Source organism: Panthera uncia, chromosome A2 (assembly GCF_023721935.1).
Source record: "Panthera uncia isolate 11264 chromosome A2, Puncia_PCG_1.0, whole genome shotgun sequence".
Lineage (NCBI taxonomy): Eukaryota > Metazoa > Chordata > Mammalia > Carnivora > Felidae > Panthera > Panthera uncia.
The window spans coordinates 92,530,425-92,558,423 of NC_064816.1; the positions used below are offsets into that span (position 1 = coordinate 92,530,425).

General features: G+C 36.4%; 1 protein-coding gene across 1 annotated transcript in view; it reads left to right on the top strand.

Moving 5' to 3' along the window:
• Nucleotides 1-27,999, top strand: part of VPS50 (VPS50 subunit of EARP/GARPII complex) — a 143,063-nt gene that overhangs the window by 105,723 nt on the left and 9,341 nt on the right. Inside the window, exons 22-25 of the mRNA XM_049642870.1 lie at nt 9,790-9,911; nt 18,020-18,100; nt 25,933-26,081; nt 27,093-27,189. Coding sequence (XP_049498827.1) covers nt 9,790-9,911; nt 18,020-18,100; nt 25,933-26,081; nt 27,093-27,189 — 449 coding nt within the window. The remainder of the gene's footprint in view (nt 1-9,789; nt 9,912-18,019; nt 18,101-25,932; nt 26,082-27,092; nt 27,190-27,999) is intronic.

Below are 27,999 nucleotides of genomic sequence, written 5' to 3' on the forward strand. Positions count from 1 at the left end.
TTTAAAATACTTCGGTTTGAAGATGATGTGGAATTTTTAACATTCAACATTTCAACATTTTATATGCCATCCTAACCTTTATGTCTCACAAGTAAGTCTGTACATTTGACATATAAGTTATAGAGATGTCTTCTCAAATTAATTAAGTCATCTATACCAGTCAGGAATTTTAATGGTGTTCTAGAACAACAACAACAACAACAAAAAAACCTCTGTATTCTATATGGAGATGATAATATCCTGCTGCCTAGTTTGATTACTCTTGACTCTGATAAAATGGTCTGTATTCTTGAAGATAATTTCTAAATTTCATTAATGAATAGGGCAAAGTAGACAAAATGTTGCTTAGAAGTCCCATTTCCTTTAGGAAAAATAGTGGAAAAGTAATAATGAATTGAGAGGAAAAGAAAAATTTGTATATTTTTATGACACACCAAAAAATGACCAGATTCTAAAGTGTTTTTTGGCTGATTATTGCCAGGGTAATTAGCCTTTCTTCTTTATCCAAGAGAGCTAACTGAACATAGCATTATGAGTTCCTGTCTAGAATTTATAGAACCAGAACTGGAAGGGTTCTGAGAGGTCATCTGGTATAAATTCCTATAAAACTAGGATTTCTTTCTTTAATGCCCCTAATTTGTGGTGGTCACCTAGCTTTTGTTTCATGTCTCACAGTGAGTGACTGTACGTCTTATTTTGCAAGACTACTCATTCAACTATTAGACTGATTTAATTGGTAGAAATCTCTTCCTTGTGATAAATCAAAATTTCTTTTTCTCTGTAATTTTATCTGTTGGTCTTAGTTATGCCTTTAAAAGTAAAAAGAGTAAGTCTGTACTTTTTTCTCCTATTCTTCCCTGTGATCACTTTTCAGGTCTGGGTGGTAGTTATACTGTCCTTCCTTTCTGTATGCTCCACCAGTTCTTTCTTTAGGGTCAGTGTGCTCATTTCCCTTATGTGGTTCCCACTGACAAATATTCCAAAATCCTTGTCATCCTCCTCAGCTTTCTGGACTCACTGTAGTTTCTGGTGTCTGAACACACTGCTTGAGAGATGTAGTTTAATGAAGTCATCTTTTGCCTGGTTGTGTTGAAGGAACAAATCACCCTAACACATCAGTGGCTTTCAGCCACAAAAGTTTACATGATGTGTATTGGCTCCTGATCACCTTCGATCTGTTTCATGTGTCATTCTGAGATTCACGCTGAGAGAATAGTACCAATTTGGACCATGGGGAAAAGAGCAGGAGTCAGTCCATGTTATGACCCTTAAGGCTTCCACCCTGCTGTGGCACACTGACTTCCTGTGACATATGTCACTGGCCATGGCAAGTCAGGCTTGACTATTGGAGAGAGAGGTACACTTGTGCCCAGGAAGGCACTACAGGTTCAGAGCAGTAGAGGAGGATGCATAATCTTCTTACAGGGAAGGGGAGTGGGTTGGGATAAATGGGGAAAATAATACAATCAGTCCCATTTAGTGATAGTTTATATTTTTAACCTCACCTAGTTCAAAAAGAACTAGAGGTTATCAACTACTTTTACTCTAAAAGACATATATTTAGTAGAAGTAAATCAAATATAAGGCTAAAACAAAATTGAGGAGGGGGGCAAATCATGTTTCATTCAGTTAAATGCAGACAACAGATGCAAATCTTCACTTCTTAGCAGACATAAGGAAATGAAAAACTGCATTCTGCTATTCTCATTATGTAAGAAATGGATAGAAATGTGCTATTGGTGCTAAATTCGGAAGTCAGTAACAACAAATTCTTATAGAAGGATTACTGATTGACATAGTGGACATTGTTTTCTAATAGTGGATTTAAGAAATGGGGGGAAAGTTGTGTTCTAACGGGCTTTTGGTATGTCAACCCTATAAAGCAGACAGTCCTGAATAAAACCTTACTCAGTGAAGAGAATCTGACGATTGTAATTTCAGCCTTCACCACCACCAGATCTTTTACTAGAATTGCAATTAGTAAACAATGCCTAGTATGCTATTTTAACTCACATCTTCCCATTTAGGGCTGGGATTAGGTGCTTCCATTATTCCCTCCCATAGATTTTTATGCCTACCGCTTTCTCTTCCTGGGATGTCTTTATCTTCAGTTTGTACATATTCATAAAATAGAACTTTAAGAGAACCACTCACTAAGGGGTCTCCAACCAGTAAATGCTATAGAGGTGCTTGAAGATAATAAACCCGCAAAGGTAATGTCTCTTCTTACAAAGCCAGAAGTACAGTTGTGTAAATAAGGTTGATTAATTTTGGGTGCCTGGGAAGATGAAGGAACTAATTATTCAATAGTTGGGAGGCACATTTTAGAACATTAAAGGCATATTCAAAATGTCCTTTTCAAGTAGTATTTATTTGGCAGGTAATTAGGAGAGATTAAACAAAAAAGTGTTAATGGGGTTTCCCAGCCCTAGGTGGTACCTAAATCTGTTAGAAAAGCCCAGGAAGCCTTTCATAAGTGCAGAGAACTAATCAGAATGCTTGCTTGAGTAAAGAGAAAATTCTGTCAACCTGACAATTTCTTGCAGAGGTAGAGAAATTTTAAGGAATGTGTCTCATCACTGAGATAGGCTTCCTATTCAAGATTTTCTTCTGGAGGCAGCTCTCTCTTGAGCAGGTATTATAGGTTTGAGAGGGGCAGAAGTCAGGTTGCCAAAATCCATGCTTATCAAAACTACAGACCTTAGAATAAAATTATTTATTATATTACTTTAGCAGCTGAAAATCATAACACACCAGCACGTCATGTATCCAGACTTAACATGAAACCAGAATAAAGTTATCTCAGAAACTTTAATATTTTGATATGTAATGTTTAAGGAAAAAAATATGTCATTATTTAATTTAGATTACATTCCAATATTTTTGTTTCTCTAAAAGATACTTACATTTTGTTATTTATATGAAATACTTTTAAACAGTTTTAAAACACTTTCTGAGCTGATAGCTCTATGTACAACATGATATTTTGAGAGGATGACCCAAGAAGTGTCATCCTTCAGCAAAATGTGCAAGAAAATCATATAGGAGATTTGGGAGGCTGAAATAGAATATTCAAACTACAGAATAAAAATAAATAACAATGAAATGATAGAATAAAAGCTGGTAGTTAAAGACTTAGGTAATAGACTGTGGTCTTCAGTTCATTGTTCAGTGTGTTTTTCTAAATTTTATGAGCTGAACTAACTTTTCCTTTCCTTTATGGCTCATTTATAGCATTTCCAGCTTGCCTTTATGTGCTATTTATATCCATTAATGGTGTTTCAACTTAGTGCGCTGTGATAAGAATAGCTAACATCCTTCCAGCTCAGATTCTGTTTTGCTCCTCCCCATCAATTTGTCAGCCCCTACAGATGAGAACGATCAGAGTCATCTCTGCAGCATATAGAGCATTCAGCCAGTGCTTTTGTAGGTGCCCAGTATACTGAACTGACAAACCTTGATTTTTAAAATCTTGAATATTGGAGCAACACTTTCTCCTCCTCTTTTGTCTGAATCAACAGTGGAGGAACACACACACAGCACCTTCTCTGTACCCTTGAATTTGTTCCTCTGTGTAAAAGTGTGGCTCTCTAAATGAATTTCCCTGGGCCAGCTTTCATGTGGTAATTGCTCTGTTATTTATGTGAAATATTTTAAAATATTTGTTCTCTGTGCTGATGAGCTGGGTAAGGCAGGCCCACTGTTCCTCTTGGTTGTATAGTTCTCCTCCATCTTGTTCCTTGGTTGGTTTCTTTGCCAGTCCCTCTGTGTCTCCTCTCCATGAGTATGCAGGACACACAGTCTAGATTTTAGGATGATAATGTAAACGGTGCTCTTTCTTTTGCGTTTCCTCATGAGGTTAGGTTTCTTTTCTTTGTTTCTTTTTTTTTTTTTTTCATGTGTATATATTTTTGAGAGAGAGAGAGAGAGAGAGAGAAAGACAGAGCGTGAGGAGGGGAGGGCATAAAGATTGAGAGACACAGAATCCAAAGCAGGCTTCAGGCTTTGAGCTGTCAGCACAGAGCTCCATACAGGGCTCGAACCCACGAACTCTGAGATCATGACCTGAGCTGAAGTTGGTTGCTTAACCAGCTGAGCCACTCAGGCGCCCCTAAGTTTCTTTACCTAACACTCTGTACTTCTCCCTTCCTGCATTCGTCATAACTATAATTATTTTAAAATGATAGCAGTAGCTAAGATTTCTTGCTCCCTTATTATAGGCCATGTAAACACTTTACACACATTTTCTCATGAATTCTTTTTTTTTTTTTTTAACGTTTATTTATTTTTGAGACAGAGAGAGACAGAGCATGAATGGGGGAGGGACAGGGAGAGAGGGAGACACAGAATCGGAAGCAGGCTCCAGGCTCTGAGCCATCAGCCCAGAGCCCGACACGGGGCTCGAACTCACGGACTGCGAGATCGTGACCTGAGCTGAAGTCGGACGCTTAACCGACTGAGCCACCCAGGCGCCCCTCTCATGAATTCTTTACAATACCCCTTTTATATACCAAATAATTAAAGCCCAGAGGTAAATAACTTGCCTAATGTCACATAGCTGCTAACTAGTAGAGCCCAGATTGTCTGTTCTTAGAGCCAGTAAGTTCTTTTCATGCTTCACAACTGGTAAAGGAAATCAGGAATGTTGATTCTTACACCTGGACCAGGTTCACAGAGGTGATAATATAGACTGGAAACAGGAATAAGAACTTCTTGCAGGTGATCATTTGGGAAGAGATGCTTTTCTTAGTCATCTTGAGGCAGGAGGGAAGGGAGGCTAGGGAGACAAGTTGACCAAAGTATAGCCATTTTGATTCTAGACTGACCCTTAACCTAAAAGTCAGCAGCAGGTCATAAAAAGAGTCACAAGATCAGACTCATGGAAAACCATAAGCCTCACTCTCTCCAGCAATAAAAAGCTACCCAGGCTGGACTTTCTTAAAATTGCTTCCTGTGGGTAATTCCATAACCCTAAAACAATGGAAAAACTGCCCAATGTGAATGATAAACCCTAAGTTAAAGAGTAAACCCCTCCCTATATGGTTAGCTAATTTAAATAAAACTTACAAAACCTTTCCTTAGAGGCAAAGGAGGGGGGCGGGGTCCTCTTTCTCACCTGGGAGGAGAGACTGCTACTTTGTGAAGTAGTTCCTTGCTTACTTTTATATTTAATAAATCCTTGTCCCTTCCTCTAAGTGGCTTGCTCTTGAATTCTCTCACAAAGCCAGGAACCCTCCTCACATGGGGCCTGAGGTCCTCCCTCCTACGGCATGGGCCAGTCCTGTATCCATCTGGGCTGTGTATTAAGTAACCTTCCTCCATGTTTCCAAAGCATGCTGTTGTGCACTCCACTCTCATGTCCTCTGTAGGGAGTTCTAGAAGGGAAGGAAGAGAAGGTGGAGTGCATCTGAACCACATCTCCATTCACTGACTGACCACATTTTTTAAACGAGGCCGGCTAACTTCAGAGCCTTGCTTTTACCCTTTTATTAAGGTAGTATTCTCACTAAGGCAGTAAATAGTAAAGAAGAGATTGTGAGGAAACAGCGGTCTCCCACCCCAGGCCTCCCTACCACCAGCCTGGAGGCAATTTCTTGGTCTGTTTTTGTTTGTCTTCTAGTTGTAATTTCCCAGGAAAGAGTAATGAGAGGTAAATGTTTTGAATTCTTGTCATTTTGAATGTCTTTATTCTGTCCTTTCACGGAATGACAATTCAGCTGTGCATAATAGAATTACAGATTAGGAATTATTTTTCCTCGGAAAGTTGAAACCTGTAGTGTTCTGTTCATTTTACTGTAGTTGAATTTCTTTTCTCTCTCTTCTTTCTCTCTCTCTCTCTCTCTCTGAAAGCTTTTAGTATTTTTTTTTCCTTGATGTTTCAGAACTCTCTGGTGATGTGTTTAGGTGTGAGTTATTTTTCATTAAGTGTGTTGGGTAGTTCGTGACCCTTTCAATCTGAAAGCTCTTATGCTCCTCAGCTGTGACTAATGCTACTATTTATTTGATGATTTCCACTTCCCCATTTTCTCTACCTTCTCTTTCTTTGATTTCTCATTGCTTAAGTGTTGGTCTTTTAGATTGGCCCCTTTATGTCTCCTATATTTTCTCGATCTTCTAGAAGACTTCCATTTTTCCATTTTTTTCTTTAATTTTTAATTTTAAAATCACTTTTAAATTCTTTAAAAGCCCTTGTGTATTCTCTTTCCCCCCACCCCCCATATTCTTCTGTTATAAGATTTATATAATTATTACATTTCTTTAGCTTGACTTACTGTTTTCTCTGGGATCAGCATTTCTTTTTACTTTTACTCTCTGGGACTGGTGATTTTTGATGACCTCTTCAAATCCAAAATAGAAGGCCTGCATAGCTGCTGTGGGTGTCCCTTGCTGAGTAATGAGAGCTATGCTCTTCCTGCCCCTTTCTCCTCAGTAGGGATCCTGACTGGGAACTTCCTATAGAACCGGGCAAGGCTGGGTGGATTTACTAGCAATTTTTACTTTATGGGGACAGATCCCCCAATTTTTAGAATTAGGTAGATTTTAATCTGCGGTGCCAACATGCACACTAGAAGCCTTTGCCTTTCTAATTTATTATTTTTTTAAATTTTGCTCAGTTTTTTTGTTTGGTTTGTTCATGTCATTTATTTACTTCTTTTAGAGAGAAATCCTAAGAGTTTTTGTTTTCTTTTGTTTTTGTCCGTGGGAATATTCTGGTAGCCTGTACTCTATTGTTGGTGAGGGATAGTGATAGAGGAAGACCTGCTGAATGGTAATTTAAGGGTAATGGACCCTTAATGAATCCATCCTTTTTCAGCTCTATTTCTGGCTCCTGCCCTCTTGCACTGCCCACCAAGTCTAAGCAGTCACCATCCTACAGAATAGCTTTTATCTCCTTAATGGTCGTCTTGTGGTTTATGGATTTCTTTGTATTATTCCGTCAAACTCTCCTGTCTCTTATGTGTCATCCAGACAGGGGTTGGGACACTATAACATGCAGGTCAAGTGAGTTAGGCTACCTGTTTTTGTAAATAAAGTTTTATTGGAATACACCCATGCTCATTTGTTTACATATTGTCTATGGCTGTTTTTGTGCTACAAAGGCAGAGTTGAGTAGTTGAAACAGAGACCAGCAGAGCTGAGTAGTTGCAACATAGACTGTATGGCATGCAAAGCCTAAAACTATGTACTCTTTGGTCCTTTATCAGAAAGGTTTACCAATTTAGAAATTGGCTTGGTGTAGAAATTTTTTGAGATTTCTCATTTTCTGGTGATCATACCTACTCGCCTTTCCCTCCTCATCCCTTTCTCTTCATAGATACAGGCTTAAACTACTGTAAAATTCTTTTAATTCAGTAATTCTGAGAAGGTACATAGGCCTCCTCCAGCCTCCAAAAGCTTACTGTGCCCTCATGAACTGGAACAGAGCTCTTATTCTTATTCTTCTTATTCTTATTCTTATGTTTTAATATGCTGGCAGCCTGCTTATATGGCCGCCTCCCTCATCTGACCATTTAAGGTATGAGAGCAGGGACTCTAACACCTTGTGTCTTAACACAAAGCCAAGGACATAATAAGCCTTCAGAAATTGTTTGTTGAATGAATTGAATGAATGAATATAAATATATTTAAACATTTTTTTGAGAGTGGTGGGTTTTTATCTAGTTTTTTTTTCTTTTGAATGCAACATTTAAAATAGCTTTACCTATTAATAATTCATTTATATATTCTTCCTTAAGATTAATTATATAAACAATGGTTAATCTTACTAGTAATGGAGAGGAGCTTTGTGTTCTGGATATATATTAACCCAGATATTTGCATTCTACCTCATTTTACTTATCATCTCTTATTATCTCTCTCTCTAATTGATATCTCAAAACAGATATCAATTAAAACATGATATTTTTAAATTTTTTTCAGTGTCACATTTTTTGTGTAAATAGTTGCAGTTTAAAACCTACTGATATGCCCCGATTCGAGAGACCCCCTGAAAACAAACCACCAGAGTCCAGAGTCAAAGCCAAGCGGCAAGGGTCGTTTATTGCAGGTTCGAACCCGGTCCTCCGCGCACTCGTTGCCGGTGACGCAAGAGGCCCTGAGCAAGGATCTTACAGCTTCTTTTATAGACAGGCACAACAAGTTAGGGATTTTTTTTGAGGTTACAGAGCTGTTATTGGTTGACATTTAAATTTGAACACTCAGCAGAACTTGATTGGTTCCCGCCTTTATTTCAAACCACAACCAGGCACGCCCTGGCTGGTTTCAGGATGGCGGGGGGGGGGGGGGGGGGTCTTTTCTTTGCAGTTGTGAGTACACCTGGTAATTTTTCTCTTAGTCTCTCACTACATGTTTGTAATTGATGAAATACCTGCATAGTGATCCAGAAATTTCTAGGAGCATAATTTTCAAATATTTTTCCATTGTGATTTTTTAAAAAAAGTCTGTGTGAAATAATTACAAATCATGATTCTAAAACAAAAGACAAATAAGAGTAAGAATAGAATCTGAGTTGAATGGTTTTTACTTTTTGGTGTGTGTGTGTGTGTGTGTGTGTGTGTGTGTGTGTGTGTGTGTTTGTTTCTTTTCCTGACCATCTGAGTATTGTTTAGAATCATTTCGCATGTAAATTAAAGCAGCTGTACTGAGTTCTTAAATAATAAAGAAATGGTTTCCATAGTAGATATTTCCATTAGAGTAAATTTTTTTCTACTGCAGTTAATGTGTTTTCTCTTGAGTCATGGTGTCTTCAATAGTACCAATTTAAAATTTATAGCAGTTACATTAAGTAGAGTGAGCACCTGAGTTATTTGCTCATTTGGAAATTAAGCAAATGGCCTGTTTTAACATCTTCTGCAGAAGAGCATTTTTTTATAGATGTGCTTCTTTCCCTATTATTCCCCATAAAAAAGAAACACAATTAGGGACTTGTTATTATTTATTACTTGTTTCAGCCCATCTCCCATGCACCCTTCAAATACATTAACAAGTTTATAAATGTAGAGATTTGAGGTTTTATTTTTTTCATTTTACTTTTTTTTTGAGATTTTGGTTTTTAAATATTTTTTTCTGTAACTGTATCATATGTTTAGAGAGAAGAGAACATAATATTGGCATCTCCCAAAGGAAGGAACGAATAGGACATTTTTTTGGCACTTTGAGAGTGTTGAGCTCTTGAGTGATGTAGTGATAAAGAAATGTTCTTGGCCTCTGACACAAGATTTCACAGGGCTAGGGTTCAAGGGAATAGGATGTGCCTTCTATGTGTCCTTTTTCTTCTTGCTTTTTTACTTTTGCTCTGTGTATATAAGCTTGTGAAAAAGGAAAAGCTTTTTTTTCAAGTACATTGTCTTTGGTATTATTATGCCTAAACATTTTTGAAGAAATTATTTTATTTAATTTATTAAAAAAATGTTTTTTAAATTTATTTTATTTTATTGGAAGAAATTATTTCAAATGGAATCCAAGAATGTGGAACTATAGTGTGTGCAGTGTTATTTATAAAAGAGTATAGATTATAGATGTTCCATGAATATTTGACAAACAGTAAAATATATTAGTATAAAAATATTTTTGTAGGTATTATTTATGTCAGTGCTCTCCAGTAGTACTTTCCAAGATGCTGTAACTGTCCAATACAATAACCACTAGCCACAGATGACTATTGAGTACTTGAAAATGGCTAATGGGACTAGGAATGTAATATTTCATTAAAAAATACATTTGATATAGTGTCTCTATAATGATAGACTTAACAGATTTTAATTTTTTTCTAATTTTGATTTTTTTCAGGTAAATATATGCAGATGATGAACATTCTTAAGCCAATTGCCTTTGATGTTATCCATTTCATGTCTCAGCTATTTGATTATTACTTGTATGCAATATATACCTTTTTTGGTCGAAATGATTCAGTAAGTCACCTTTGGTGGGAAAGTCTGTTTCTTTAAAAATTTATTTATTTTTAAAATGTAAAATTTTTCATTCTCTTTGTATGAAATATACAAATAATATTATTTTGAAAATTATCCATCGAAAATCTAACAGAATTTTTGATGTCACCTTTTTGTCTGCTTAATTACCTTATGTATATATTAATCTTAAGCTCTGATATGATACACATATTTTATGTTATTCAAATTTTGGCAGAAAAAGTGCAGCATCTGTTTTTAACCTTGATGCATTTTGGCAATGAAAAATGTGCGGGTTGCCTTGTTTAAATATGGCTCAGTGTGTAATTACTACATAGTAAATGAGACATTTTTAGTATTGGCTTACAAATCTTAGCAGGCACTCCTACAGTCAGAAGATAATGGCAAACATTTATTAAAATAATTGAAAACCTTTGAACTGAACCTTCTGTCTGCCACAGAATCATTTCCTGTACCTCCTTTTAGTGTTTCCACAAGCTCTTATTGCATTTGTCTTTTTCTACTCCTAAAGAGAACAGCATGGTATTAGACAGGTACCTTATATGATATTTGGTAGTTATTATGTGGTTCACCTAGATAGTCAAGAGATTTCTGTGTAAAAGTATACTGCTGGGCCCTATGAATATATCATAATACTAACTTTTCATATATTTTGTATCTTTTTAAAAACATGTGAATTTATCTTTTAATATGGGATCTGAATTTCTTTTTTTTTTATAAATTTTTTTTTTCCAACGTTTTTTATTTATTTTTGGGACAGAGAGAGACAGAGCATGAACGGGGGAGGGGCAGAGGGAGAGGGAGACACAGAATCGGAAACAGGCTCCAGGCTCCGAGCCATCAGCCCAGAGCCTGACGCGGGGCTCGAACGCGAGATCGTGACCTGGCTGAAGTCGGACTCTTAACCGACTGCGCCACCCAGGCGCCCCTGAATTTCTTATGTTCTTAATTGTCTAATATATTTTTTAGAAAGAATAGCAATAATCACAGACAGATTATTGCTACAGAATTTGTTGCTATTAAATATTAATTCTTTGAATTTGGAAACTCAATACATAAATATTAAAGAAGAAAGACATTCTGGGGTTTTAGCTAATTGTCAGAATCTTTCAGTCTTCTAGATGAGCCTTACTGTGTCTCCTGGGCCAAACCTGCAGACCAGCACTACCCAAGAGAAGTTTTAAAGTAATGGAAATGCTCTAAATTTGCACTCATATGGTAGTCACTAGCCACATGTGACCTTTGAGCACTTGAAGTGTAATTAGTATGACTGAGGAACTGAATTTTTAATTGTATTTAATTTTAGCTAATTTATTGCTAAATATAAATAGCCACAGGTAGCTAGTGACTATCGTATTGGGTAGAACAGTTCTGGACCACATTATTGATAAGATGTGTTAATATAGGGTCCTTTGGAAACTTTTGGGAACTAATACTTTTGGACATGACTTTCTAGCTGATTATAATACTGATTAAATACTGGCACAGATTTGTTTACAGTAGGGTTCACTAGGACCTGAGAAAGTTAGCAAAGTATAGTTAGGTATTTATTATAAAATATGCTGCATATGTTATTTAAAATATAGTATGTTTTAAAGAACACATTAACCTTATAACTTGTATTAAAAGCATTTTCAATCCTGTAAGACTCAGTAACAGACATTTCACTGTATTCAGGTAATTAGCTGTCAGTGATAAGCATTTCTGTCTTTAACCTGGGTGTCTACCCATATATCATATTAGAAACATTTTGTATTATATGAACCTATACAAAATGTACATATGAGTGAATATGTCTGAATGAATATAGCATTTACTCTGCCTCTTACTTGTACTTTTTAAGGAAGACTTCTTTTGTTAGAGTATGCTTAGTAATGCTAGCTTTATTCAACCATGTGAATATTGAAAACACCACTTCAAATAGAATATAATTTAGATTCTGCTGTTTTTGATTCTGCAAAAATGAAGGAAACACTGTTTAAAGCAAAACAAAGACAATCTATAAAGGGTTTTACAAGTTTGTAAAAAGAAACACTTCATCCTTCTACTCATATTTTATTTAGCTTAATTTTACATACATTTAAAGTTTGTTTTTGTTTTTGTTTTTGTTTTTGTTTTTTACCTTGCAAGATTATATTCTTCTTAATTAGCTACTTTAAATTCCTTTTGGAACAAGACAATCTAAATAAATAGCATAAATAAGCATATGCAAGTATATAAGATTGAAGAGTTAAACTTTTAATTTCCTAAGAAAATAAGCTTTTAAGTCTTTTAGAAATCCTAGAAATTTCAGTATTCAAATATATATATATACATACTCCAAGTTGCCCTGTTAGCTATTGAGTCTTATGTGGTAGGAGGGGAGGGGTAATTAGGTAATGGGTAGAATAGGAAGAGCACAGTGGTACATAGTTGCTCCTATTTTTCTCCCAGAGAAGAAAGATACTTGTATGAGTGAATTCAGATGGATGCTGCATATGGAAGAATCTGTTTCCCAGGGTTTCTAGAAAGTCATTGGCTGGGAGGCCATAGTGTATGCAGCAGGGTAAGGGATTCTTCCTCTTTAAACTAACTCCTCCAGAAGCTCTTGCTCTTCATTGAACTGTTTATAGCCTACAATACCATACTGTATTATATATCTAATCCATTTGGTTCTATTATAATAATGTTACTTGTAGTGTTGCTTTATCTTGCCTTGCCCCAGCCTTCCATTGGTCACCTCTTGAGTTATGTTTTCTGTGGTTTTTCCTGTTCATAGCCTCTCATGAAGACCATTCTGTAGCTTACCTTAACAAAGTAGTAAGCACATAGTGGATTCTTAGGACACATGGATTGATGTCCTAATTATTTCTTATCCAAGTTAATCTGATGAGTGTTGTTACTTGAAAACAGTTTGTGAGCATCATTTAAAGTTACCTTTCATTAATGAAACTTCTTTAATAGAGTGTCTGTGATTCAGTTTTTAATTTTTTTACGAACAAATTAACTTCCACTTCTGGATATGTAGGACTACAGTCTAACGGGATGATACTGCCTGTAGAAAACAATTACAAAACCAGAATGTTATACAAAAGACAACTCTCTGAAGATACTGGAGAATGAACGAAGCATATAGACTCTGGGTGGGGGAGTTCATGCTAGTGTGTAGATTGGGGAAAGGGGAGTGTAAAAAAATAAATTCCATCTCCATGGCCTTTGAGCCTGGGATTAAGTACAGTTCACTCAGCACAAAGGTAGAGGCAAGCATAGGAAAACTTTGTCTTTATGGATTGGGGAACCAGAAAATTGAAGCCAGGAAATTGAGAACAATGAAAATAGTAGGGGGGATGTTCAGAAGAAAAAGGGCCAGGGAGGGGATTCCCAAGCTTTTTTACCTCCATCTTTGATTAACCCATAACCATGTTCATATGAAATAGATTAACTACAGCCAAAGAAAAAAGATCTGAACAGAGAGTGAAGCTGTTGCATAAGAGACAGTTTGTAGTACAAGCTCAACCAAGAAAATTACATAATGCAAACAAAGGAAACAGTACCCAGTGGGAAAAAATAACAGAATCCAAAATCTCCAGAATTAAATTGATGATGCAGTCTAACTTCACCCAACATACATAGAAGTAAAAAAAGCAGAGTACATCCTTAAGTAAAATGAAAGTCAATTTAGTTTGACCCCTTAAGATGTTGGAACTAAGGGATAATATTTTAAGTGGACTATTAGAACTATCTTGAATAAAAAGTAGAAAGATGTTTTAAATGTATGAACATGTCAGTAGAGAAGTAGGAAGTTCTAGTAATAACAGTAATAAAAAGCCAAAGGGAAATCCTAGAACTGAACAGTAATAAAAAGCCAAAGGGAAATCCTAGAACTGAAAAATGTAATTTCAGCAATTAAAAAAAATTACTGAATGTACTTTACAGCTAAATGGACATGATAGAGGAAAGAATATGTAAAACTTGAAGATAAATTGGAAGATTGGAAAACAAAATGATCAAAGCCTTAGGGACATGTTAAGTCAAATGATCAAACATACATGTAATTGGAATACCAGATGGAGACAAGAGAGATAGAATGAGGTACAAAAAATATTTGAGGAAACTTTGACCAGAAATTTGCAGATACAAGTTACTAAATGAACAGCAAGCAGAATAAGAACAAAGGAACATACAGCAGGGTACCTCATGGTGAAACAGTCTCTTGAAAATGACAATAGACTTATTACATAAAGGGACCAATGATCTGATTCAGCTGACTTCTCACGAGAAATTGTGGAGGCTGTAGGAGAGAGTAATACATCTTTAAGGTACTGAAAGAGAGGAAAAGAATGTCCATTCAGAATTTTATATCTAGCAAAAACACCATATCAAGAATGAATGTGAAATTAAGTTGTTTTTAGATAAAAAGAAAAAAAAAACCTAAGAATTTGTCACCAACAGACATGTAATACCGAAATGCTGAATGAATTTTTTTCAGGCTAAAGGAAAATGATACCAGAAAACTTAGATACCTGAGGAAAGAATAAAGAGCATTGGTTATGGAAACTACTTGGGGAAATGCAAAAGATCTGAACAGAGAGTGAAGCTGTTGCATAAGAGACAGTTTGTAGTACAAGCTCAACCAAGAAAATTACATAATGCAAACAAAGGAAACAGTACCCAGTGGGAAAAAATAACAGAATCCAAAATCTCCAGAATTAAATTGATGATGCAGTCTAACTTCTTTTTCTTTTTCTTTTTCTTTTTCTTTTTCCTTTTAATTTCTTTATAAACCATATAGCTGTTTAAAAGTGAAATCATAACATTATTTTCTAGAGTTCATAATATATGTAAATATATTACATGTAACAACTACAACAAGATACGTGGGGGATATGGATCTATAAGATGGCAAGATTTCTGTATATTATGTTAAACAGTAAATGGATTGTGTAATATCAGAATGTATATTATAATTCACAGGACAATGAAAAATAATATTGCAGATTAACTCTTTACCAAAAGGAAAATTAAATTAGAATTCCTTTTTTTAAAAAACTGTTTTTTGGGGCGCCTGGGTGGCTCAGTCGGTTAAGCGGCTGACTTCGGCTCAGGTCATGATCTCACGGTCAGTGAGTTCAAGCCCCACATCGGGCTCTGTGCTGACAGCTCGGAGCCTGGAGTCTGTTTCAGATTCTGTGTCTCCCTCTCTCTGACCCACCCCCATTCATGCTCTGTCTCTCTCTGTCTCAAAAATAAATAAATGTTAAAAAAAAAAAAAAACTTTTTTAATGTTTATTTATTTTTGAGAGAGAGAAACAGAGCACGAGTGGGGGAGGAGCAGAGAGAGAGGGAGACAGAGAATCTAAAGCAGGTTCCAGGCTCCAAAGTGTCAGCACAGAGATCGATGTGGGGCTCAAACTCACAAACTGTGAGATCATGACCTGAGCCGAAGTTGGACGCTTAACTGACTGAGCCACCAGGCACCCCTTCTTTTTTCTTTTTTACGTTTTTATTTATTTATTTTGAGAAAGAGAGAGCAAGCGCAGGGGAAGGGCAGAGACAGAGAGGGAGAGAGAATCCCAAGGAGGCTCTGTACTATTAGCTCAGAGTCTGCATGGGACTTGAACTCATAAACCGTGAGACTGTGACCTGAGCCGAAACCAAGAGTCGGACACTTAACCAACTAAGCCACCCAGGCACCCCTTAAACTAGAATTCTAAAATATAAAATTCATATAATCAGAAGAGACAGGAAAGGAGGAACCAAGGAACAAAAAAAGATATAATATATAATGAATGGTAGATTTAGACCCGATCAATAATCACATTAAATGTTAATGGACTAAACACTCAAAAGGTAGAGATTGTCAGAATGGATTAAAACAAAACAAAAGAAACACTTTAAATGTAAAATATACACAAAGTGAGGATATATATATGCATGTGTGTGTGTATAATGTGTGTGTGTGTGTGTGTGTGTGTGTGTATCTAGAGAGAGACCATTACATATATTCTAATCAAGTTAAAAGATTGAAATCATACAGAATATGTTCTCTGATGACAATGTAATTAAATTAGAAACCAATAACCATAAGATAACTGGGAAAAAAATCTAAGCATTTGGAAATTAACACACTTCTAAATAAAGGTTGGCTTAAAGAAAAAATCATGAGAAGTTAGAAAATACTTAAAAGTGAATAATAGTGAAAGCACAACATATCAAGCTGTGCAATACAGCTAAATCAGTACTTAAGGGAAGTATCTAGTTTTAAATGCCTATAATAGAAAAGAAGAAAGACTCAAGTAATGATAAGCTTCCACCTTAAGAAAGTAGAAAAAGAAGCATAAATTATGCACTGTGTGTTTTCTTACAAGGGCACCAAACCTCTCATGAGGGCCCCACTCTCATGACCTCATCTAACCCTAATTACCTCTCCCATCTCCAGATAACATCTCATTAGAGGTTAGAGCTTTACCATATGAATTCTGAGGGGACAACAAACATTCAGACCATAAATGGAATAACTAGAATTTACATACATTGTTTATAGAAATGAAGAATAATACAGCCACTAGAAAACAGTATGGCAGTACCTTATAAAGCTAAAACTATGCTTATTATATGAATCAGAAATTCCACTGGTAGATATTTACCCAAAAGAATAGAAAATATATGTCTTCTCAAGGATATATATGTGAATGTTCATAGTGACATTATTCAAACTGAAACCCAAATGTGCATCACCTGGTGAATAAGTAAACACACTGTGATATATCCATGTTTTGGAGCACTATTAAGCAATAAAAGAGCATGAATTACTAATAGGCTTATAACATGGATGAATTTCAAAAGCATGCTAAAGACAAAGTCAAACACAAAAGACTACACATGTATGATTCTATTTATACAAAATTTTAAAAAAGGCAAAACTGTAGTGATAGATCAGAGGGTAAGATTGGAGAGAGGAATTCAAGTGCAAAGGGCATAAGGGCATTTTTCAAGGTGAGGAAAATTCTATCTCTTGATTGTGGTATTAGTATAAGACTATATAACTACCAAAATTCATCAAACTATACTTGCGATGGCTGAATTTGACTATATAAAAATAATGCTCTAGTGAAAAAAGAGGGAAAATGAAATAATAAAGTTTATAAAATGTAGTGAAAGTAAAATGTATTTTGAAATTACCACATAAAATGAGTTCATGTTTTCATGTTTTACTGTACCATGCCATCACACAACTATTTTAGCTTTAGGATTTCTGTCACATGTTGTGTAAGTAATTACTTGTTTTCATCCTATCTCAGATAAGAAAGGATGAGGAACAATATGTTGTGTGTGTGTATGTATGTGTGTGTATGTATACACAAACATATATATAAATGAATTAGTGAGATGATATATTTTATAGTTTACTATTAATACTTTAAAATTTTTGGCTCATACAGAACATTTTAGCATCTTTCTAGAGGCCTATATATATCTATGATTACCTCTAAGTTAAATTTATATTCATCAATTGAATCATCACTCAAGGACGCAACTACCTGGCTTTTCATGATTTAACAGTCAACTGTCTCTTCTCATTTATGTTCTTAGGGTATTTATATGTGCTTTGACTTTGATGTAGTGAAGCGAATTCTATACTGTGAAATGTTTACTGAGGCTAATAAAAAGTTTTCTTCATTTTTGAATGAGGATTTGGGCTGTCTCTAATTTGTGTTAGAAAAATAAATTTAAAACAGTCTACATTATTATGCTTATACATAAGTATGATGCAGTACACTATCTTTAAGTATCAGAAATCATAAGTTTTATAACTAAAAATAATAACTTATGGGAAAAAGATACTGGTGAGCTCTCTCCTAATTTATGAGATTGACAGATGCTAGTGTGACCTGTAAATGCAAATGTGTGAAATAGTTCTCTTGTTCCCTTAAGGGCTAAGGTTTGACTTGATGTTTTGAAATTTTTAAATGTAGTTTGGAGACCTTCCGAAGACTAAGTATCTGAATGAAAACTCAATGGATACTTAACTTGAGTTAATATGAAGGTATAACATATGAAAGATTATCTCCGAAGTGATGGTAGCATATGCCTTTCTTTTTCTTTTTCAGCTGGAATCAACAGGACTAGGCCTTAGTAGTAGTAGACTAAGAACAACTCTTAACAGAATACAAGAAAGCCTTATCGATATGGTGAGTAATCATTTGGAATTAATTCTTTGGGGTTATATTAAATAAAAATTAACCATCCAATCAACTACATATAAATGTGTGTCTCTATATATATTGAGTGCCTGAGTCCTCAGTATTACTCTACATGCTTGTAGGAAATAAATAGAGGTTTCTTATAGTCTGATTGGAGAGAGAAAACTGATCCTCATGAAAGAGTATAATATTGGCTATATATCCAGTACAGGTCCAAAGGGAGGAAAGTTTCATGTGGAAACTTGATTTCAGAGAATGGCTAAAGGAAGAAGTGAGAGTTGTGCTAGTCTTTGAAGAGCAGGCAAGGGGTTAGTGGGAAAAAAGAAAGAATGGCATTCCAATTAAGGTTCAGAAGCTGAGAACGGGCCTTGAGGTGGGAGTAAGCCTGGCCCAAAGTTTGGCCATCTTTGTGATTGGGATACTGATATATACTGAAGAGTTGTGTTGCAGGGAGTATTTAGAGCCACTTGAAATTCAAGGAAGAGGCTTGGGTGTAGTTGGCTATGCAGTATGGGGTCTGGATTCTTTTTTTTTTTTTTTTTTAATTTTTTTTTTTCAACATTTTTTATTTATTTTTGGGACAGAGAGAGACAGAGCATGAACGGGGGAGGGGCAGAGAGAGAGGGAGACACAGAATCGGAAACAGGCTCCAGGCTCCGAGCCATCAGCCCAGAGCCTGACGCGGGGCTCAAACTCACGGACCGCGAGATCGTGACCTGGCTGAAGTCGGACGCTTAACCGACTGCGCCACCCAGGCGCCCCATGGGGTCTGGATTCTTGACTGTTGGGTCACTTGATGTAATGTGTATCTTAAGAAAATAGATTAGGCAGCAATACAGGGCTGAGCATTTGTAGTGTTTAAGGTAACCTCGGCATTTAAAATAACAATTTTTTTTTTCTTGTGATGGGTCACTGTAGCCAGAGATTTTTGTTGTTCGCCACATTTCTCTGCATCTACATTAATCTCAGGATCCTCTGATTTTTCTTTATTTCTTCACCTACCCAAACAAGCAGTCATTTTCCTCTTTTCTGATAAGCTCTGTGTTACGTACATACTTCTGCTATTGAAGTTTTTAGTAAAGCAATGTAATCATTCATTCTTTTAGGAAATACTCATTGTAATAATTATTATTTGTTGGGCATGGTTGTAGTGCTAGATATTCATCACTGCACAGTAGAGGTACTTCTGTCTGGGAACTTATATTTTATTGAGGCAGACAGATAAACAAATACGTAATATAGTATCAGATACTGAGAAGTGCTAAGAAGAAAATGAAGCAGAGTGGTAAGAATGGTGATCTTTGAGCAGAGATGTGAATAAAACGAGAGAGGTATGTGCTCATATCTCAGATGAGCACTGTTTACACAGAGGAAATCACCTATATCCATCTCCCTTATAATTTGGAGATCTTCTTGCTCAGCACATACATATTTTCATAACACTTAGCTCTGCAAACTACACTTTTTCAGTAAATGTTCATAGAATAAGTGAATAAACTCCAGTCCATGAGTTTCTTGTCTCCTGGCTTAATCTGGCTTTTGTTCTTAGCTTTGTTATCCATTTAATCCTGATCTTCATTTTCAGAGTCCAGGCTCCTTATTTGACCCAGCCATTTATTTATTTTTTTTGTTTTGGTTTTGCAAAATCCATTGGCTTCCAACCCCATTAGAAGGTATCTGTGTTTCAGTTTTGCTTCTCCTGGTTTGACACTTAGTACAACCTTGACCATCAATCAGATCTTGTTTTCCAGATCTTAGTCCACAGCTAAAGTTTTTCTTGTTTCTGGTTGAAAGCCTTGAAATTGATGAACTGAATAGTCATAACCAGAAAGTCCAGAGTGGGGTGCAGTTACCTCTAGAACTCATTGCTCTTAATCCAGTCTGGGCTTCATGACAGTTGTAGTGATGGATTCCTATTATTATTTTCCTAATAAAATAATAATAATAATAATAATAATAATACAGTTTTTTTTAAAAAAGCTTGACAGGTCAAAATTTACCACTAGAGTCATTCGTTCTGACGTCTCTGTCCTCTCTGTTAGTTACTAGTTTATGATTGTCAAACTGCAGTTCCAATTTTTATTCTTAAAGAGTGGATTTGATGCTTCAGATTTTGCCATATGGTGTGTAATGAAGTATTATCGAGTAAACAGTGGAACCGAACTAGCTGTTCTTTGAGACAAGCTGCCACCCATCTATTGATAACAATGTATCTGTAGTATGTCTGACCAGTTCTGTGTTCATTGGATAAATTTTTTCCAGAACTGGTAGTCAACTTTAGAAATGTATTTTCAAAAACCAGCTACATGCCCCCTCCCTAGTAAATGGTTAGATAGATGTGCCTGCTTTTTTCTTTGGCACTTCATCTTTTAAAGATATCTTTTCTTTAAGTCCTTATCCTTACCATCTCTTAAATCAGATAGCATCTTGGCTCAGAAGACCATGTGAGTAGTCATTGCTTCTTCAGTTTGTAAGTAGTGCTGACTGTTTTTTGACAGGCCTCTCCAGGGTCCTTACTCCTCCTCCAGTAATACAGAAGTTTTTCCTGAATTTTCTGTTGGTTTCCAGTGTTTTACATGTTAAATTATTATTCATACTGATAAGAATTGGTTTATTATTTTAGAAAATATATTTGTCATTTTCTAGACCTTGATCTCAGGTTTTCATATGCTGGTATATTACTTTTTCTTCACTTCATTAATTTGCATCTACATTGGCAGAGAACATTAATTGGTTTCTTGCTATTCAATACATTCTTTGGCTATTAAAATAATTTATAGCCTAATCAATCTGGAACCACTAGATGGAAGTTGTATTTTTTTTCCTGTATTTCCCCTATGTGTTAGTTAAAATTTTAATGAGCACATTTCTGGTAATTTTTCCATTTTCTCCATATATATCTTCTAAGTTTTCCTTCTCTTTAAGCTGTAAAAGGCAACTTGGAATCATTATGGTCTTAAAAATGCCACCTGAAATCATTTATTGTATAAACTCAATGTAAATATAAGACAACTTGACACATCAAATAGACTTTCAAGAAAAGGAGTCTACAAGGGGAAGACAAGAAAAGGAAGCTGGTATAGATCACACTGGTACCAGAACTGTGAATTTTTAGTTATCTGGTGATGTTAAATTGTTTGCTTTAAGATATTTGGCTATCAAACCTTTGTGCTTTGATACCTGTGCTTTGATAATAAAAATGTATTTTAAATCGGTCCAGAAAATTCCATAAAAACGACTTCTCTTTGTAGTCGTAATTATTAGTGGCAGGAAAGGTTAAACATTGTGACTTTCACTGTGAAACTAAAGATTTTGATTAAGGCTTTATTCCTCAAAGTCTTCAAAGGGTTTTATATCTTTTCCGTATTGTAGTGGTGTAATCTGAAACACTGATCCAGTTTTGGAGCTTTTCCATTGACAGTTGCAATAAGCACATACCATTTATTTATATCAACTTGACATTGTTGTTATTCTCTTGCTCTCTTCATGGGTATTTTCCTGAATATAAACACAGAACGTTAGCCTTTAAGCAGATAATTACCATAATTTTTATGCCTAAAATACCAGTGTTGACTAGGAACAAAGAATGGCATCCTAATGCAAACTCTTTGAAGTGGGGGCAGCAATGCCAGTGATCTCTGTGGGAATGTTTTTGTGAAAGAGCTCTGTGAGTACAGAGGGAGTTCAACACATTTGAATTGGAGGTAGGTAAAGAGTAGGTCGAGGAGGTAGTAGGTGAGTGCTTGTGGCCTTTCCCATCATACCCAGAGATCAACTGCATTTCTCTCAGGCTACAGATATAACCTCTCTTTGCCTTCCAGCACCACCTCCCTTTTCTATCCTAAATTAACTAGTTAATATCTACATTCACAGAAACCTTTAGTTTTTAAATATATGTTATATATATGGTGATAACTTATAAAAGAATGAAATTCAGAAGTAACTCTGCTGTTACAAATGTGTGGTATTTATGGTTTTCCTGGAGCTCTTTTGAGTTTGAGATTTTACAATATTGGCAGAAAGTTCATGTCTGTTTTTGTCAGTTTATTGCAAAATATTTTGAAAGAGGGTGTGTTTGATGCTTCGAATATACTTATGGAGTCTAATACTCCCAAGTTTCTACTCATATAAACATAGAAAGAAGCTTACCTGTGCTCATTCAGTCTTAGAGCTTTTATACATTCCGAGTAACTGTCAGCTCCTGACTGAACCTCTTTCCATAGGGAACTCATCACCCTTCTTGCTGTAGACTTCTGCTTGATAGAAAGTGCTTTGTTGTGATGCAGCCATTTCTCCCTCTCTGGAACTATTCTGTTATCTATTTCTACCCCATTGGGGCCACTTCGGCTAGCTTAGTTAGCTATCTTGCCTAAGTGAGTGATCTCTTCGCCCAATTTCTTTATTAGTTTTTCTTGTTTCAATGTTTCAGTTCTCCTCACCATCTCTTGACTTGTTCTGAGATGGATATTCACAACTCTGACCTAAGAAGAAAATACAGAATATTATAGGAGGTATTGGAAGTAGATGGAAGGCAAGGAGCTACGTGAGGACAGTGTAAGACTCAAGGGATACACGATAGTTGGATAGGTATCTTTATTATTAAGTCAGTCAGCAAACACATAATGAGTGCTGGGATACTTTGTGGAAGACCAATGGATGGGCTTTCTGGTAGAAGAGGCACATAAGGAATAAATGAATATCCAGTTTAATGTCAGATTGTGTCAGGAATTACAAAGAACTAGGAAAGGGTAGAAAGAGGAGAAAAAGGGTATTAGTTTGTTTAGGGGATCACACAAGGCCTTTCTGGGAAGGTAACATTGAAGTAGATCCCCAAAGGAAGAAATAGAGGAGTGAGCCACCTGAATGAGAATTCATTTATTTAAGAAACATTTATTTAGTGCCTGTTTATTGAACACTTTATATATGATGCCAGATCCTGTCTGGGAATTGAGGATACAATTTTGGTGGGGAGACAGCAATCAGACAAAACTCCCTACTCATGTGCAACTTCTTTTCTAATAGAGAGGGAATATTTTGGGGAGAAATGTTTCAGGTGGAGGGAACAAGGAATGCAAAGACCCTGAGGTTGGGACCATGCTTGGCCTATTCCAGGGACAGCACAGAGGTGAGTATAATTAGAATGAAGCATAGAAGAGGGTTGGTGATAGATAAAACCAAAGAGGTAGCCGGAGCCTAAATCTTATAAGGCTGATTTTACTCTGAGTAACACAGGAAGCTATTAAAGAGCTTTAAGCAGAAGAGCTGAAATTAAGTAAAAGAGAATTATTTTGGCTACTGAGAGAGATGAGGGGGCTTGTGCCAAAGTGTTAGTGGAAGAAGTAGTGAAACAGGATCAGATTCTGGATCTGTTTTGAAGGTAGACCCGTCAGATCTGTTGATGGATTGGAAGTGGGATATGACTGTGAGAGGAGTCAATGATGACACCTAACTTCTGGAGAATGGAAGTGCCATTACTGTAGATAGATAAGACTTTTAGGAGGGACACATTTGAGTTCAGTTTTCAGGTATGTTAAATGCACTACAGGTAAGAGAGAGGTCAGGGCTAGCATGTACATTTTGAGCTCTTGGCATGTGGCTGATATTTAAACTGGGAGAGAAAATCCATCTAGGGAGTAGAGTGTGAGTGGGAGAAGTCCAAGGACTGAACTCTAGGACACTCCACTGTTTAAAGATCTGGGGGAGGAGGACAAACTAGCAAAGGAATCTGAGAAGTGGCTGGTGCCTTAGGAGAAAAACTAGAAGGGTATGGTGCTCTGGAAACTAAGAAAGTTTTTCAAGATTAGCTATGTAGGATGCTACCGTAGGTTAACTAAAATGGATATTCAGAGTTGACTTTTGGACTTGGCCATGGGATGCCAGTGGGGACCTTGATAACAGTAAAGACTGTCTTGTCTCCATCAATTAAACTATTAGAGGGCCTGCTAATGCCAGGAGGCATACCAAGGTCTTAAGATACAAAGGTGGTGAAATTGGTCCCAGCCCTCTAAGAACTCACAGTGAGGTGGAAGGGTCAGGAAACAATTGACTAAGTGTACTTTATGCCACATACAGACATTAGGTATACATGTAGATGCTAACACAAGAAAGATACTAATTCTTCTTGGGAGATTGAGAAAGTTATAGAAAGGAGGTGAATATGACCTCGCACTTAAGAAATGAGGAGGAAAGAGCCAGGGAGACAAGAAGAGAGCAGGTAAGACAAGAGTGTCAGTAGGACAGGTGTAGCAAGTCCAGTGTGGCTAGACCTTAGAGTCATAGATTATGTGGAAATGAGGCTGGCGAGGTAGCTGGTATCACTGTAAAAAGTAGTATCATGGTAACAGTTTAGGCTTTTTTTCTGTAAGGAGTGGATAGTCCATTGGGACTTTTAAACTGGGGAGTGGTGTGATCACATCTCCCTTTTAGGAAGATCACTTGGGTATTCTAAAAATATCAACCAGTGAACTGTGTGCAAAATGGAGTGGAAATAGGAAAAGCTAGAGGCAGAGGTCTGTATTTGGGGACTGTTAGTCCAGGCAAGAATGCTCTGGGACCTAGGTCCTAATGAAGCAGGGCGAGAGGAAGAAACAGACATGAGAGGTGTGTGCTAAGGCATGATGGAGGGGAGGAAAGGAAGAGGCATGAATGATTCCAATGTTTCTCACTTGGACAGTCTGGTAGATGGTGATTTAAATGACCACAGGCATTAAATTAAATAGCATAGGCAGCCAGTTGTAATTTTGTGTTTGTGTGTGTGTGTACGTGTGTGCGTGTACGTGCATGTGTGTGTACACGCACAAGCAGGAGGGGGTGATTATTTTCCTTTTTAGTAGGAAATAAATAATGGAGTGGTGACATTGATTAACTCGCATAGTTTCCTTATCCTGATTCCCCTTAGAGAAAGTGCAGTTGTTCCCAAAATAACTTTTAAATGCTAATTGAGTAATTAGAGATTGAAAAGAAACAATATCTTTAGTAGAAGATATAAAAAAGAACTAAAGAAGAATAAAACCATTTTTCTAACTTAAAAGGTTTTATAATGTTTTAGTTCCATTGGGCTAAATTTATAAGCCTGTTATGCTCCCACTGTGCATTTGATGTCTTTTTCATTCATAAGTCAAGTGTTGGAGATTTGTGACTATGTAATTGATTTAAGAAGTAACCTAGATTTATATTTTGTACACTTTTAGATTTGTTTGTGTCCAAATTCTGTGCAATAATTGTCTTTGCGGATCTTTTAAAGCTCAATACAATCTGCTCTCCGGGCATCCCTTTCTTTTATTCCCATTAACCATCTATCTTCCTTCTCATCAGCAGTGTGACTGCAGACTTACACAATACAGTTAGTCCAGTTTCAGTTTGTAAGTGCATTCTAGTCCTGGCCTTCTTGAGATTATACCAAAGTTAACCTTCATTAAAGTTCAGATGTGAAATGGTTAATTATATCATGATTTTGTAATGTTCCAGCGTGATGATCCTCAAGAGGCAATCTCTTTCCTCGTTTACAGGTTCTTGAAGGGCATCTTACTGTTGTCTTTATGAAACATCTGCCAATTCATAAAGATTACTTGTGTTGGCCAACTTTAGGTCATGCACAGATAATAATAGCACATAGAGTTGGGTCATATTCACTTAGTACAAAAAGGAAATTTCCAGTAGTTAGAAAATATAAAGGAAGGAAAAGAAAGAACAGAGACTAAATGTAATTAATATGTATGCCTACGAGTATTTTAATTATAGGTCCAGTTTTGTAAAATCACATGGTTTATTGCTATTAGATTTGATTTCAGGCTGTGTTTGTACTTATGTTATATTTTCAGGAAGTTTCAGCAGATCCTACTGCCACACTCACAGCAGCAGAAGAGAGAAAGGAGAAGGTACCAAGCCCACACCTCAGTCACCTAGTGGTTTTGACATCTGGGGATACATTATATGGGTTGGCAGAAAGAGTGGTCGCCACAGAATCCTTGTAAGTTGTTAAAAACAGTTGCTTTGCCATTAAGTACTTAAGAAAAGTTTAAGAGTAAGCATTGTATAATTAGATTTCTAGCTGTATACATCTCCCTCTTCTGAATGTTACTTATATATTTCTGAGAAGTATATCCTAAAATAGATTACCAATTGATTTTTAAAACTGCATGGTTGTTTTTCAGTTCTATAAATGAAAGAAGGGAAATCTTTTAGGTTTCAGTCTTTAGCAAGATGACCCTTGCTTTAAAGTAAAACTTTAAAAAAAAAAGTTGTAGTATACTTTATATTTTCCTATTGAATTGTAGTTCTAGAGAAACTGTAGTTACATTGTTAGTTTAGTGGTAGATATAGTCAGCCCTTGACACCAGTGAGAATATTTCTTGACCTTTAAAAATCCCCCGATTTTTAATACACTTAACGCATATGACTTCTTCCATAAAATGTAGTCCAATATAACTTGAGTTTTTGTGTACATAACAAAATGTAGAGAAAAATGGGATAGCTGCTGGCAGTTCTCCAGGCAAATGACTCCCACTCCTGCACACAGCTTCCTGACCTGAAGTTCACGTGTATGTCTCAGCCAAGTGTCACATGAGGTTACTTCTGAGAAGTGCCAGATGTTAAATCTGTGAATTTAGAGATCTGTTCTGTATAATTAAATAGGATCTTCATAAGAAATCCTTTCAAAAAATACTGTTGTATTTTTTCTTCAGTTTTTTTTATGTGATCTTTGCTCCTGTCTCACATGCAAAGCAGCATAGCTCTTCACCTTGTAGTTTCCAGAGTAGTTTTTTGAAGTCCCTCTTTTTGCACCTCTGCTCCCATTCGGCGATAAACTCAGCATTAAGTTTTGGGTAGGTTGTAAATGAGCTAATACGAGGCAGTTCACTAAAGTGGGAAAGAATTTTAATGGTTAAACTTTTGCTTAGAGATCTTAAAGATTACAAAAGTAGTGACAGGCTCTAGATCCTGCACTCTGCTTACACGGTGGGTTATTTGTTCTCTTTAGGGTATTTTTGGCTGAACAGTTTGAGTTCCTTCAGCCCCATCTGGATGCTGTGATGCCTGCAGTCAAAAAGCCCTTTCTTCAGCAGTTTTATTCACAGGTCAGAGATGGTCTTGGAAATCATTTCAACTGTGAGCAAGATAAGATTGTCACACATTATTTCAGGTGTTTTAGCTAGTGGCCAGTCTCCATATTCCACGAGAGCGATTAGAATATGTTTATTCACTCGTGAATTCCTGTGTTAAATACTTACTGAGCACCTCGTATAACTTTTAGTCTAATGAGAGAAAGAGAGAGAGAGCCCATCAAAACTGCATTTACAATAAATTACGATAACGGGAAGGAAATAGCAGCAGGCTGTTTAACTTTGGCTGGGGGGCGGGGAGGAAAGGAGGTGTGGTGGGAGAAGGTTGTCTGGAAAGGCTGTTTGGAGGAAGTGATGTTTAAACCAGACCAGCTGGGTATATCAGTATTTTCCAAACCAAGGGAATGGCTTACATGAATATCAGCCAGTGAGAGCATGGTGGATGTAAGCAGCTGAAGAAAACTCAAATTGTCAGAGCAGGGAAGAGGGCTAGCGATGAGAAAGATGGCTAGGTGATAAGCAGTAGCCACATGGTGCACAGTGTTCTCAGCCAAAAGGTGGGCTTTATTTCGAGGGTACTGGGAAGGTCCCGGAGGATTTGAAACAGGTAAGCGGTGCAGTTGGTGTGTGTGTTAGAGTAGTTGGCGGCAGTAGATGGCAAGCCTGCAGGCAGGGAGACTGGCTTGCAGGCTCTTACAGAAATACAGTTGAGAGGACAAAATCTTGAGGTCGGACATTTAGAGTAGAAATGGAGAGAAGTGTAAAAATTTGAGAAATATTTGCTAGTCTCCATGAATATCTCTGGTTCTTTAAAGTTGTAGTATC